The sequence below is a fragment of the Wolffia australiana genome, chromosome 15, assembly GCF_029677425.1.
Source record: "Wolffia australiana isolate 7733 chromosome 15, ASM2967742v1".
NCBI lineage: Eukaryota > Viridiplantae > Streptophyta > Magnoliopsida > Alismatales > Araceae > Wolffia > Wolffia australiana.
Window position 1 is genome coordinate 9,035,437 of NC_135849.1, and position 14,205 is coordinate 9,049,641.

General features: G+C 40.2%; 1 protein-coding gene across 1 annotated transcript; it reads right to left on the minus strand.

Moving 5' to 3' along the window:
• Nucleotides 1–7,542: 7,542 nt before the first annotated feature.
• LOC144713321 (aspartyl protease family protein At5g10770-like) lies at nt 7,543–9,220 on the minus strand. The gene is made up of 2 exons (XM_078587906.1): nt 9,075–9,220; nt 7,543–8,903 (listed from the first exon to the last, which is right to left on the minus strand). Exons 1-2 carry the CDS (start codon nt 9,214–9,216, stop codon nt 7,675–7,677), a joined length of 1,371 nt encoding a protein of 456 aa, XP_078444032.1. The 5' UTR covers nt 9,217–9,220; the 3' UTR covers nt 7,543–7,674.
• Between the last annotated feature and the right edge of the window lie 4,985 nt (nt 9,221–14,205).

Consider the following 14,205-nt stretch of genomic DNA (forward strand, 5'->3'; position numbering starts at 1 on the left):
GGTATCCATACCAAGGTGTTGATTTTCCCTAATTGTATTTGTGTCAACTCCCCCAAACTAAGCACTTGGAAATAGGGCTGAACAAGGAAAGCACTTCGAACCCCAAAAGTCTTCCACATAGCAAAGTTACTAGACCTACTTCAACTTGGCCTCTGAAGATTTCTCTACTTTGGGCCCCAAAATCTTCTTCTTATGACCCCTAAATTCTTAACCTGAATGACCTCAAAGATCTCACACGAATAATATACTTTTGAACAACATGGATTTCTCGTCAGCAACACCTAATATATAATCTGTTGCATTAAGTAGTATCGAAGATAATGTGTAGTTTCATGTATTTCAACAGGAATATCCTTTCAGATCATAAACTTTTTAATGAAGAGATAACAAATAATAAATGTGCTTAAAACTTTTCTGCAGCAATACCTCTCTGTTTGTGGTCGTTCATTCCTCTAGTCCTCTTCTCTTCCATGTTTGTCTTTGGATGACATTTATCACTTTGCATTTGATCTCTGGTGCTTAAAACTAAAATATCATTGTAGTTCTTCCATGAAATGATATGAATCTAGTTCATATGGATTTTTAACACAATTAATAACAACAGATGCTATATGTAACTAAATATTCAACATGAAATTTAATCAAACTCTAATAAATATTTCCACCTTCAAAGGATTTAACCCAATTCCCAAATCCTCAATCACCCAATTCCTTCGGGTGCAAGTTCAAACCCCTATTAACTTTTCAATACTCAACCCAAGATCTATGGATTTGCATGAATTTTAATAACTAGTTAAACGTTCAAAAAATCTTAAAATCAACATAAAAGATAACAAGGGTTGAGGACATGTGACATTGGAAGGCCAGCTTTGTTTCCTTTGAATCTTGAATCACCGTACACTAAATAACATGATTCCAATCCTCTAAACTATGATTGATGTTAGAAACAAATATCCTCTTGATGCATTGTTGAAAATTACAACAGGGGTGTAGACGATCTTTAGGGGTTGAAAATTATTTATGATTTTCAAAAAACAAGGGGAAGGGAGATCTGAAATTTAGGTCCCAAAATAGTGTTACAAATCAGAAAGGGCACACAGGTAGTTTATCAGAAGTCCAAAATTCATATTTATTGATTATTGTTATACAATATTAAAGAGTAATCCTCTTAATTTTATTTTATTTATTTATTATTTTGGCATGAAAATAAGTAAAAACTACCTGTGCAAAACACCTTTCAATTGTTAAAGGTAAAAACTAACCGTAGTGCCGCCAACCTTGGATTTACAAAAACCTGGCAATTTTGGTAATGTTTACTACACCATTTTTACTAAAGATATTTCCATTGGATATTAATATCTTCCCGTATTAGATCATCATTACCTCATCAATAGTTTCATCCATAAATAACCTGAAGGTAGTAATTGAGCATTCCATGAAGTCATTAAACCAACCAAATGAAGTCAAACACACACAACTAATTGAGCTGTGTTAGAGCATAAGTTCAACTTCATGTCATATAAAGTTCGAGTCCTAAATCACTGATTTGACTTTTTCACCATATAGTCAAACTTATTAACCTTTTAATATTAACGAAGGATGTTATTTTATCTTCACCTACAACCAGTAAACTAGTTTGATGAGAACCTATTGTGCTGGATCACAAACCCTGATAAGGAATTCATTACTTTAAAAATTCATCAAAACACATATTAAGGCATTTAATTGAAATTCCCTTGAGGTTTAATCTTGAGTTTTGATATTTGATAGCTGGGAAGAAATAGAGTTGGAGGTGCTTATAGATTAAATTTTATTGCTAGTATTTTTATATTCCACCCAAACTGCACATCTTACTAGAGAAAGCAAAAAAAAAAAAGGAATTCATCAAAATCAACTTCAAAATGACTTGAGAGTAACATCTTCTCTTTATCCAACCACTGATGGAGTCATGCTTCAAATTTTAGCACTGAGAAACAAAATGAGGATTGGGCCACCATAAGGCTTACATAGGCCCAAAGTTCCCCCCTTTATCTCTTAAATATATCAGAAAGAAAATGGACCAGTTGGTTAAACATTTGAAAAATCTTAGCATGCCCTTTCTCCTCTTTTTGCATGCACTCATAAGAATGTAATTTTCTTGCAGAGTCAACAGCAGAAAACATCCTTTGACCATTGGGTCTTCACTTCATGTTGTCGTTAAAGTTTGGATTCTTGTCATCTTCCAAGGTAGTTTCTCATATTCTTGGACCAATAAAAAAGGTTCCTGGGCCCATTAGTCTCATTTTCATGCATGGGCCCAATCTTGTGTTCCAAGAGACAAACTCTAGGGGTGTCTGGGAATGCAACACTTCACACATTGGTGCATGGGAGTGAAGGCATGAAATGTCTAGCACGTGTAGTAGAGTGGAGGTGCACCAGCATGCAATGCATTGATGTATCATTTTATAATTCTTGGTGTGTAGGTATGTGGCTATGGGATGCCCTTCCATTTTGATAACAGCAGCTGGCATTCTATTAATAAGATAAGTAGCTGTAACTACTGCCTGATCCCAGAATTTCTTTGGTACTAATGCATGATTAAGCAATGCTTAAGCAGTTTCAATGATATGTCTATGTTTTCTTTCTGTAGTGCCATTTTGTTCAGGGGCATGAGGACAAGATACCCTGTGAACAATGCCCTACGATTTAAAAATTGAGTTGAGAGACTGATACTCTCCTCCCCAATCTGATTGAAAATATTTGATCTGAGTAGAAAATTGTTTTTCTACTCGTTTCTGGAATTCAATAAATGTGGGTAAAACTTCACTTTTCTTCTTTAGCAAATATAACCATGCATACTTGCTGTAATCATCAATAAAAACAACATAATATGAAAAACCAAAATTTGACATAATAGGTGAAGGTCCCCACAAATCAGAATGAATTATTTCAAGTGTTTTATTCGAGTGATGAAGGCTGTTGACAAACGGGAGTTTATGAGATTTTGATATTCTACATGCATCACATATGAATTCTTTAGAGAGATTTGAAAAAGAAAGTCCAAATTTATGTATAATATTCTGTAAAACTCGAAATTGTGGATGCCCCAATCTTGAATGCCACGTTTCTGCTGTTGTTTTCTCTCCAACAAGTGCAACTGGCTTGTGAAGTGGTGTGTCCAAGCAGTAGAGTCAGTCTTTAATTGTTCTCCCTGGAGCAGGATTTTGTTGGTTTCCTTGTCCTTAACGAGACAATAAGAAGAATGAAACTCCACAAAAACATTATTATCTACGGTAAGCTTATGTTTAGATAGTAAATTTTTCTTTATTTCTGGAACATGAAGTATATTCTTAAGAAATAATTTTTTCTCAAAAGTAGAAATTTTTGAAGAACCTATTGATAGAATTTTCAAACCTGCCCCGTTACCTATCTGTAGTTGCTCGTTTCCTTGGAAGTTTGTAGAGTTCGAAATCAGGTTTGGGTCTGTCGTGACATGATGTGTCGCTCCAGTGTCTGGAAACCAGGCCCCATTTTCTGAATTGTTGAGGAAGAATGCCAGGGGTGCAGTATGCCATGTCTGATTATTTTGTCCTGTATTCTGCTGATTTCTTGTGAACTCTTGACACTCCCTTTGATGGCGCAGCACCGTTCGACACCGTAGCACCATCCGACGCCGCAGCACCAACATGAGAGGAGCTAGTATCGTCAGCGAGCCCACCACCGACACGTGTCCAGCCGACACGACGAGCCGCAGCAGCGACGCGCGACCCCGAATTCAGATATTCGGCATGACGACGCGCCGCCGGCACCTTCGGATTGCTTTCTTTCTCGCCATCGTTTTCGTCTTTCATCTCTTCATTTTGTCTTTGTAAGGAGGGGGGGAACCCATATGAGGATTCCCCCCCTCCAAGCACCCTAGTGGGCCTTGACAGGCCTTTTATTTTTGTTTTGTTTTGCTTAAAGGGGGGCCTATGTCATCCTCCCTATATAAGGGGGGGGGCAAAGACTACTCTTGAAATTTCAGTGAATTATAACGTGGGAGTTGAAGAGTCAGATCGTGAGAGGAGGAGGAGGAGAAGAAGAAGAAGAAGAAGAAGATGATGAAGAAGAAGAAGAAGAAGAAGAAGAAGGAGAAGAGAAAGGGAGAGGAGAGAAGAGAACGCCGCCATCCCCGACGCCGCCGGTACCTCCACCGCCGCCGTTCCTCCACCGCCGCCGGTTCCCTGACGCCGCTGGACCCTCCGCCGCCGCTCACCCCACCGTCATTCCCGTGCCCATGACGCTGCCGGTTCCTCCACCACCGCCTGTTCCTCCGACGCCGCCGGATCTCAGCCACCGCTCACTCATCTGTCGCCGCGTGATCGCGGCCGCGCGTCCGCTGCAACTTCTACGCCCGCCCGCAGACGCCAAGCCGTTCGGCTGCCGCCAGCAGGTCTCGGTCCGGCCCACCGACACTTCACCGTCCGTAGCGCCGCTTCCCACCGCGCGGCCGCACGCCACACCCGCCTGCGCGACCGCACGCCGCGCCCACCTGCGTGACGCGTCCGCCGGCGCTCCTCGTTCGCCCGTGCGCCAAGCCTGCAACGCGCGGCAGCACGCTGTCCCATCCGCGTGACGCGCTCGACTGCGCCTAGCGCCTCCAACGCGCCAAGTCACCGCACCTCACCGTCAGTCGCCCATCGAGCTTCCTGCCCGCAGCTCTCGCCAGCGAGCTGCGCCCACCTGCACGCTGAGCCCACTCGTGCACCGCGACTGCCTCACACAGTATCCACTAGCGTGCCCCGCTGCCCTGCATTGCGCCGGGACCCCAGTCCGCGCCCAGGACGCCATCCTCTGATTTAGTCGATCCTCCAGAGCTCCTTACACAAAATATCAGTCGCCAGCGCGACGAAGGTACCCCTATCCTGCTTTCTTTGTCTCTTACTTTCTTCAGTGCATCTTTGATTCGCCTCCTCCGCGCTCGGGTTAGATAGGTGAGAATGAGACAGGTTGAGAAAATGACGCATTTTACAAGAGTCTTACCTGCCCGGTACGAGTCGGGTTCTCCCGACGCGTGTGAGCATATCAGCGGGGTGTCCCCGTTCGGCGACGCACTCGCCCTCGACACTCTTGGGCAAGGTTCGGGAGGTCCGTTTGACCTCACTAGACACGACCCCGTCAATCTCTAGAACGGCAAACACCGCTCTTCGGTGCACGCACGTACGACACGTAGGACCTCTTGCATTCTTCATCATCATATATATATACCTGTCCATTAGCATCATCGGACGACGCTAGTCATCGACGTCCGATTGAGATCCAGTTTCGATATCGAGCCATTACCCTTGGTGTCGACCGGACGATGTCTTGACGACGTCCGGCATCACCCTTGCTCGATGACCAAAGTTGGAGCAGATCTGACATCTTGGAAGAAACCGATTTGGTCTTCCTCTTCCTCTCCCACGGTTTTGATTATACCCTCGTGGAGAATAATAGTTCCGTCGGGAAGACTGATTAGAAGTGCTTGGAACCTAACTGTTGTTAGCCGCAGGATAAAAAACAATAGCATTCATCTTTTGCTGATATGAGAGATAAATTTCTTGGGATTTGAGGTTTGTCTCAATATCCTCAAATTTCATATTATGAAGATTGGCATTCATGACCATCACAAACTGGCTATATTCTGTTCCTAATCCCCGTAAAGAAGTATAATTTCTTGTATCTAAATCAATATTCGATCCAGCAGCTTCTAGAGATTCAACAATTGATTGAAATTTTTTAACATATTCCTCAATGGTCATGGTACCTTCCGTTATGGTGTGAAACTCACAATGTAGGTCCATGATTCTTGCTCTGTTTCTGATGGAAAAAGTATCTTCAAGTAGTTTCCATGCCTCCTTTGCAGTTTTAGCGCCACTGATGCATGGAATGACAGATTCTGAAAGTGTGGTGTGAAGGAAGCCTAGAACCTTCTGGTCATTCTTCCACCATTGCCAATATTCTGGATTCTCGACCAGATTTCCCTGTGGATCTTGAACAGAAACCAGTGGTGGATCATTATGAATGAAAAACATCAACTCGTACCCGTTGAGAACTGGAAGGATTGAGCTTTTCCAGATCTGGTAGTTGTCATCATTGAGCCTCACGAGAACGGTGGCTCCTGGGGGAATGTTCACCGGGACTTGTCCTGCGGTGACAGCATTCCTCATGGCGATGACAGCAGCCGGAGCTTCTTCTTGCTTGGCCCCAAATGGCTCTGATACCATGTTGAAGTTTCTTGGCCGTTGCACAAGAAACTTTGACAGAAAGAAATTGATAGAAGAAAGAGAAAAGACGAACACCAAGAGAGGAGAGAATTAAATCGTTGTATTTTCCTCAAAAAAATCTCTTTACATTGGTTGTCGATTTGTATCATGTTTGTAGATAGTTATGTACGTATATTTCCGTTGGGATAGTTCCAACGGTATTTCAAATGATCTGGTTGTTTTCAATCTTGGCCGTTATAACTCCTTTGGGTGCACCGATCACGTCCGTTGATCGGTGTGTATACCCGGAATGGTTGTTTTCAATCTTGGCCGTTATAACTCCTTCGGGTGCACCGATCTCGTCCGTTTGATCGGTGCCGTGTACCCTATTAAATCACAGCCGTTATAACTCTCTGAGTGCACCGATCCTGTCCGTTGATCGGTGCTATGTATTTTCGATTCGATCTGCCTTTGTTCCTATCTACGTTGTTCCTATTCTATCTTTGATCCTGTTCTATGTTTAATCCTATTCTATATTTAATCCTACGCTATGTTTGAACCTATATTTGATCCTATTTCTAAGTCTCTAATGAGTATATAATATATGATTAATTTTACTATCTAATCTTAATTAAGTCCCTATCAGAAGATCGCCAAACGTTGAGTCTTCATAGATTGTCTTGACCGTTTGGCGAGTAGAACTCCTCTTCACAGTCCGGTCCAGTACAACGTGTTTTCATTTATTTCGTTCAATGAACGCAGCCTTTATGCATGTCCTATAGTTCTCGAGAAATTTACAAACCTTTCCTATTTTGCGCTTCCAAATGAAAACTAGTTTGTCGTTGAAGTGTTGCGTGGGTAAGTAGTTTTCGTCACGGAAGGTATACAAGTTTAAAAAGAAAATCAGAATAGGGACACGGATCTCGTACGCTGGTATACGGAAATGGTTTTTCGCCGTTTTGGCTGTTCACGTACCATAGCAGCTCCTACTAATTTGTTTTTGAATGTTGATATAGAGGAATGTTCAGGCATCATGCTTTGGACGAAGTCGGAAATCATAATTTATCGTGTACTTCATTGCTTGCTGCTGGCGGACACTGACACATGAATTGAGGGTTATTGACAAGAATTACATATGATGAGAAGACCAATACTCACTGTGTTTCGGGGCAAAAATGGCGAAGGATAAGTAGGTAATTGAAGTTTAAAAATCAAAGTTTGTCTTAACGTGCCGACATTGGAATTGGAGAGGATGGACCACTGGGTACAAAACAAACCAGGTGCGATGTCAGAAGGATATCCTGTTGGCCAATACAGTTCCGGCTCCAATGTGGAATAATTATCTCAGTATTTTTTGCCCACGATCCTTCAATAATGCAGAAATAAATTACACTGATTCAGCAATTCCGAAAAGTCAACTTACATCCAGAGTTGAACACAACGAGGAAACCGGGTATCATTATTGATTCTCTCAGGCACACGCGCCGGCGACAAAACCTATTCTTCTACCCCCGACATCGTGTATTACTTCAAACGTCTTCTGTTGAACGTTCCCGATGATGCCCAAATCGGTAGGCCCGGAATTCCCAGAGAATGCGAGGCAGTAACTGTTGTCCCCAAGAGGATAGAAAATCCCGCTCGCGCCAATGGTGACGTCGACACCGTTGTAGTGAAGAGTGATTTTCGGGTATGTTACGGTTCCCGCGCCGGTGAAGTCGTAGCAGGTGTCGAGAAAGCTAGAAACCTGAAATAGAGAGTACCGGGTCATTGCGCTCCTGAAAGCCGATCGTAGCTCCGAGTATGCCGCGGGCGGTAGCCGGGTGATTACAGTCCCCGAGTCTATGATTATTCCTGCCGTTCTGAAAACTGCGGCTGTCACAGGTAGCCTCGCGCCACCGACACTGAGCCCCACCAAGTCGATGAAGTAGAAAGATGGCGCACGCGGATTAGACAGCATTGGAGTGTAAGCTGCTGTACTCGCCGCGCTTCCGCCTAAGGTAAAGAACCCCGTTGACCCCGCCTGGAAAGGGAGACAGTAGGAGAAAACATTGCCCAGGCTCGGTGCGAACTGTGAATTCAAGGATAAGGAGCCCCGGCCGAGGCCGAACAATCCTGCAACGCCTCTGAAGAGGCCTCCGTTGTTATTACCGCATCCAAAAGTGAAGTTGTTGATGACGTTGGTCGGGTTTAGCGCGAGCCTATCGGAAGAGAGAAACCCCGTAGTGAAAGAGTTGTCGAGGTAACGGACGGTGTAGACACACGAGTCAGCGGAACAGCTTCGGGAAAAGAGATTCGCGCACGCCGTTGAGCTGCAGGGAAGTATACTATAGGACGAAGATGCAGCGGGATCAAAGATCGGGTCCTGCTGTTGATAACAAGACACGCAAGGTCTGCACTGGATCCAGCAAATGTCGCTGCCCGTGTCGATCACCACGGTTTGAGTTCCGCTGGGTGTACCCAGTCCGATGGTCACGACGTAGTTGTTGTAGCCGATATTGAGGCTGCTCTGGGTGGGAAGCGTCACGCTCTTTTCGTCTACTATTGACTGGTTTCGGTTAATTTTACCGGACGCTCTCGCCTGTAGAGAAGCTACTCTGAGGGCATCCTGAGCAAGAACTTCTGAAGGGCTAGGTTCCGCCTCGTTGGAAGCAGAGCACGGACCGTAACGGTGTACTATCTTCATCGAGTGTCCCCCGTCAACTGTACGCAAGGAAGATGACATTAAGCACTACATTAAACGTTAATGTTACGGGGACAGTTGTCTTTGTCTTGAGATGTTTCAACCCAAGAATTCACGGACACACTTTGAAAGAGAAGATAAAGAGACGTTGATCGAGAAATACTATGACAGCATCGTTGAGCGGTATTTACCCGTTGTGCGAGAACAGTTGGCAGGGGTTGAGAGGTCCTCCATGCGTAAGACGGAGAAACTGTTTTCTATCGTGAGAGCTCTACTGCTTGAGGAAAATAAAACAAAGGATAAGAAAGAAAGAATTTCGAGAATAAAAGCCATGGTAGAAGTCTGACGTTGGGATTCGTGTCCTAGACGAGGATGCTTTATAGGCTTCAGAAGCCGTGGCATGAACGTTGCCAAAATTTGTTTTCAACGCGAGATGTAGTACAATATTGAACGGATTGAAATGACGTTTTGAACTTTAGCCTATTTAAATGTAGAACTAGAAGAAACAAAGTGGATGGTTCAATGTCTATGCGACATTCAACCGGCTGCCAGCAACCTTCAATTAATTTCGGTCGTGACCACAATACGAAAATGGAGGGACAGCACTTAATATATATAATAAATATAATGTAAGTTGTGGAATATTCAATAGAACTCGAGCATAATTTTCTCGAAGTACGTATCATTCCATTGACCAGAAAGTTATACTATACTGAACTCCATTATTGTAGGGCCACTCTTGATTTTCGATAAGAAAATAACGCGACCGAAACATAACCACGGGATTAATTCAATTTGACGAGAAAAAGGTTTATTTTACAAGTCAAATGAAGAGAGACAGAGGAACTCCATAGGCAAGAACAGCACACGTTTCAGTGCTTATCCAGACGTAGCGGGAAATATGTGCGTTTGGATTACTCCCATGAGAAAAATATCTCCGACAGTTAGTTGAAGTTATTTATCGATTATCGACAAGAGGCGGCGTTGGTTAGACGAGGAGCACACTAAAATGATATCTACGTCCAAGATTATATATTTCGGGGTCAGATCCCTCATTCAGAGATACATAACGGAGGTTCATTTCATGTTATCATCTACTCTCATAGATCAAGAAGGTCCCTGGACGAAAACTGAAAATTTAATATTTCCCTTATTTGATTACTAGCTCAGTAATATATCTTACGCATCATATCATGGGAAGATCTATTTAATTTTTCGTTCTTTGCCGTCGAGTAGGTTGTTTTACGAAGTAGGGGTACTTATCCTTTCGAAGAGCATTATCTTACCCCATGATACATGTAACATTTTATAACATAACCCATCAAATGAAAGATATTCATGTTTTCCTCCCCCATGCGAACTGTCGTCGCAGAATAAAAGAGGTGGTATTTTGGAATCAGATATATTTACAACTTTAAATCAAATATTATGATAGACCTGTGAACCTCATAGACTTCCATATGTTTATGGGAAAAAAAAAACATAAGAAAACGATATTTCATCCCTCCAAGAGGAAGGGTCTCTCTAATGTGCACGCCGATTGACTTCTGTCTACAGCGACCTGCCTACTTACATTAAGATTTTCCTGACGGCAACAGCCTCTGATCCAGATCTTTCAGCCATTACCTCATCTAAGTCAATGAATGATCGAAAGGCAATGATTCCATGCCCTTGTTTGATGGCGATAATAGAGAGTGTCGAACAATCAGTATACACAAGAGGCACATGCAGTCCGATAGGAAGCCATGTGATACCTCGACTAGCGGAAGTCAATTGTTAGTAAATAACTCATACGGTTTAGGGTGCAGCGTCACCGGGCCTGGAGCGAGAAGATAATTTATAATATACATCCAGAATGAAATATTATATTTGTTAACATGAATACACAACTATGATAAATATATAATTAAAAAATACTGTATAGCACCCTCTAAACATTTGGATATAATTGTACTTATAAAAGAGATTTACAAAGTAAGATTAAGAATCATGTAGGATTATATTTTTATTACTTTTATCGAGAATTATATTTTCTTATATTCTGATGGATTAAAATAGTTATACGTGCAATGTAATTATACATTTATTTTCCTTAATATTAAAAATAACTGGTTTAAAAGGATACTTGAGAAATAAAATTTTCCACTCAAAAGATCATAGTACTCATATAGCACTTAAAAATTTAAAACCTGCATTCAAGGAGAATACGGGTAAATCGGAATTTTCCTGTTCTCAAAAGATTTAATTTCATGAAAAATAAAAATTAAAAATGTCTTTAAGGTAAAATTTTAAGGTAGGGAAAAAATGGACCCCTCTGGAAAACTTGGGACGAGAACTGTATTGAAAAATAAGATTTCATGTGTAGACTTAACCAGTTTAAATCAAAATACAAACCATTATCAGTTAAATAAACCATGCACTAAATTTTCTGACTCGAAATCAATGAACAAACTTGTATTTCGATCTACACATATTCTGAGTAGTGAAGTTTTAACTATTTGTTCGTGTTTTTTATATTTAAAGGCTCGTAATCAAGTAAGGGTGTGATTAAATTAAATATCATATTTAGACGGGCGAGACAAGGTCTTTAGATACCCTAAGACCAAAAACATGGACCTCATTTGAGAAGTACATACGGGAGGACCACATCATGTTATCCTCCACTCTCAAAGATCAAGAAGGTCGCTCGACCGAAGCCAAAAACTTTCCTAGCTTCCTTATTTCACTTTTATCTCATTCCTACTTCATTACTTTTTAGTATAGCCCATCGCATGAATATCCCGGCGAAACAAACAGTTATCGCCGAGAAAGAGAGGTGGTAATTTTGGAGCCGCCTATATGTATAAATATATATATATATATTGTGGAGCCGTGGAGGCCATAGATTTGCATTTCTTTTTAATAAAAAGCAAAAGGAAAAAATCCTTCATCCTACAAAAAAAGTTCTTGCTATTGTGCACGCCGATTGACCTCTGTCGACAGATACCTACCAAGTTTTAAGATTAATATTTTCATGGCTGCAGTAGCCTCTGATGCAAAAGTCTTAAACATCGCCTCATCTAAGTCAATGAATGACCGAAGGCGACGACCCCATGCCGCTTTGTGATGGCGAAAATAGAGTGTATCAAAAGATCAGGATAGACTTGATGCACATGTAGCACCATAGGAAGCCATTTGATGTGTCAACGTAATGGAAGTCCATTTTTAGTAAAGAATTCGAACTTAGTATAGGGTGCGTTGTCACTGGGCCTCAGTGACGCGAAGGAGGCGTCCACCGGACGATGTCCCCTTGTCTCGCACTGGACCAGCGCCGTCCGGATCCGTATCACCTGCGACGCTCCGGCCACCGTCCCTCAAGACGGACGGGAATGGGATATTATGGCTTCTCTATGGGTGCATATGGAGGTAAGAACCTATTTGTCCTCGGGCTTCATATATGAACCCAAATCACTAGGTTTGATTTTCTATTTCTCAAAGCTGTATTTACTAAGTCATTGAACTCCTAACTAGGTAAGTGAGTAAAGGTATATCAGTCACTACATCTAAATTGTATCTGACATCTGAGACAAATATAACCAACTTCAATTAAGTTGAGAAGTTAATGAAGGTATCCCCTCCCAAAACCAAATGAAATTGGAAGTTACCAACTAAGCAATGAAGATAAGGAAATCAAAATAAAATATTACTTTAATGCTATAAATATGTTATTTGAATTTAAATTTAAACTCGAATATTTATATGTTTTTAGTTAAAATAACTTTATTATTAACAATTTTTCCTTATAATTATGCTACTTGAAGAATTGTTAGATTAGGAAGTTTACAAGCTATATGAATATTACATTATAATACATAATACAGTTATAATATTATATTTTGGAATCGTAATATTCAATCTAAAAAGAGTTCGTATTACGTATATCATTATTGATATGTCGATATTTTAAATAAGACGAATGGAAGATATGTGATAAAATTGATGTAGATAGAAACATAAAAAGATAATGATAATTATACATGGATGTGAAAACAGAAATAAAATAGAATTACATAGGTCAATATTAAGGATTGTATAGGATTTTATATTTCTTATTAATCTCTTAATTTATCCTAATTTCTTTTTTATCTCTGAGATATCAATTAATAGATACTAGTTGGTTATAATATCTATATAATTCACAAGGTAATGCTAAATACATTCTCCTTGTTATTCAATGCGATGGAAATTCAAATATAAAATTTTGGTTTTCAATCTACTGAGAAAATTACAGGAAATAATGGTAAATGGTAATTTAACTTTTCTCACAGCAAAATAATTTAATGAAATTAAATATATATATGTATATATTTATATATATTTGAAAACGCCTTAGCACTGAAATTAAGGAAAGGAAAAACAGTAGCCAAACAACTCAAATTTCTAGTGTAAAACTGTACCTGAATCTTATGAATCAAATAAATTTTTATTTATTATAATTGTATAATGGAAAATTTTACAAATAAATCACAGTTTAGATATGTATTTTTTAAAATTATAATTTAGATTGAGATATTATCCTTTTAACTAAATAATAGAGAAAAAATTGCTGCTCAAACATATGTTTTAAACTACTGAATCCAATCAAATATAGTAACAGGTATTTTTGGTTTCTTTTATATATGGTAATTTATTTACAAAACCGAGTTTATACATTAATAGATGGAAAAGCGGCTTTGCTTTTATTTAAATTTCTTCAATGGCCTTGAAACTTTAGGCAAGGTTTTTTGTAAGATTTCAAGTTTATAAACCTTAGTTCAAAATTGCACCTTATTTCCGGGGAATTCCTCTGAACTATATTAAAGAATTAAAAGTGGATCCAAAAATGAGTTTGGATGTGCAGATCTCCCAAAAATCTGATGACAAATCATAGTTAATTCAATCTGCGTGCCGTATTTGTTAGATAAACAATACATCGAAATTTCTGACTTAAACTCACCGAAGAGAATTTACATTCTTGTGGCGGTGAAACGAAGTCAATCCGCATGTTCATTAGTCGATATTAATGGTGTTTTATTGAATGTATTTTATATTGAAAGGTGCATAATCGATTTTGAAATGAAATTTCATATACAAACGGGGAAGGCGAAGTCTTTCGGTAGCCTAAAAGACCAAAGACTTAGACCTCATATAAGAGGACCACAGTTCAGAAGTATAGTCGGGAGGCGGATTGCATGTTATCCTCCACGCTCAAAGATTAAGAAGTTTCGTTGGACGAAAACTATTTTTTTCGTTCATTGATTATTATTTTAATGATATTCGTTAATAATTCGTTGATAAGATGCA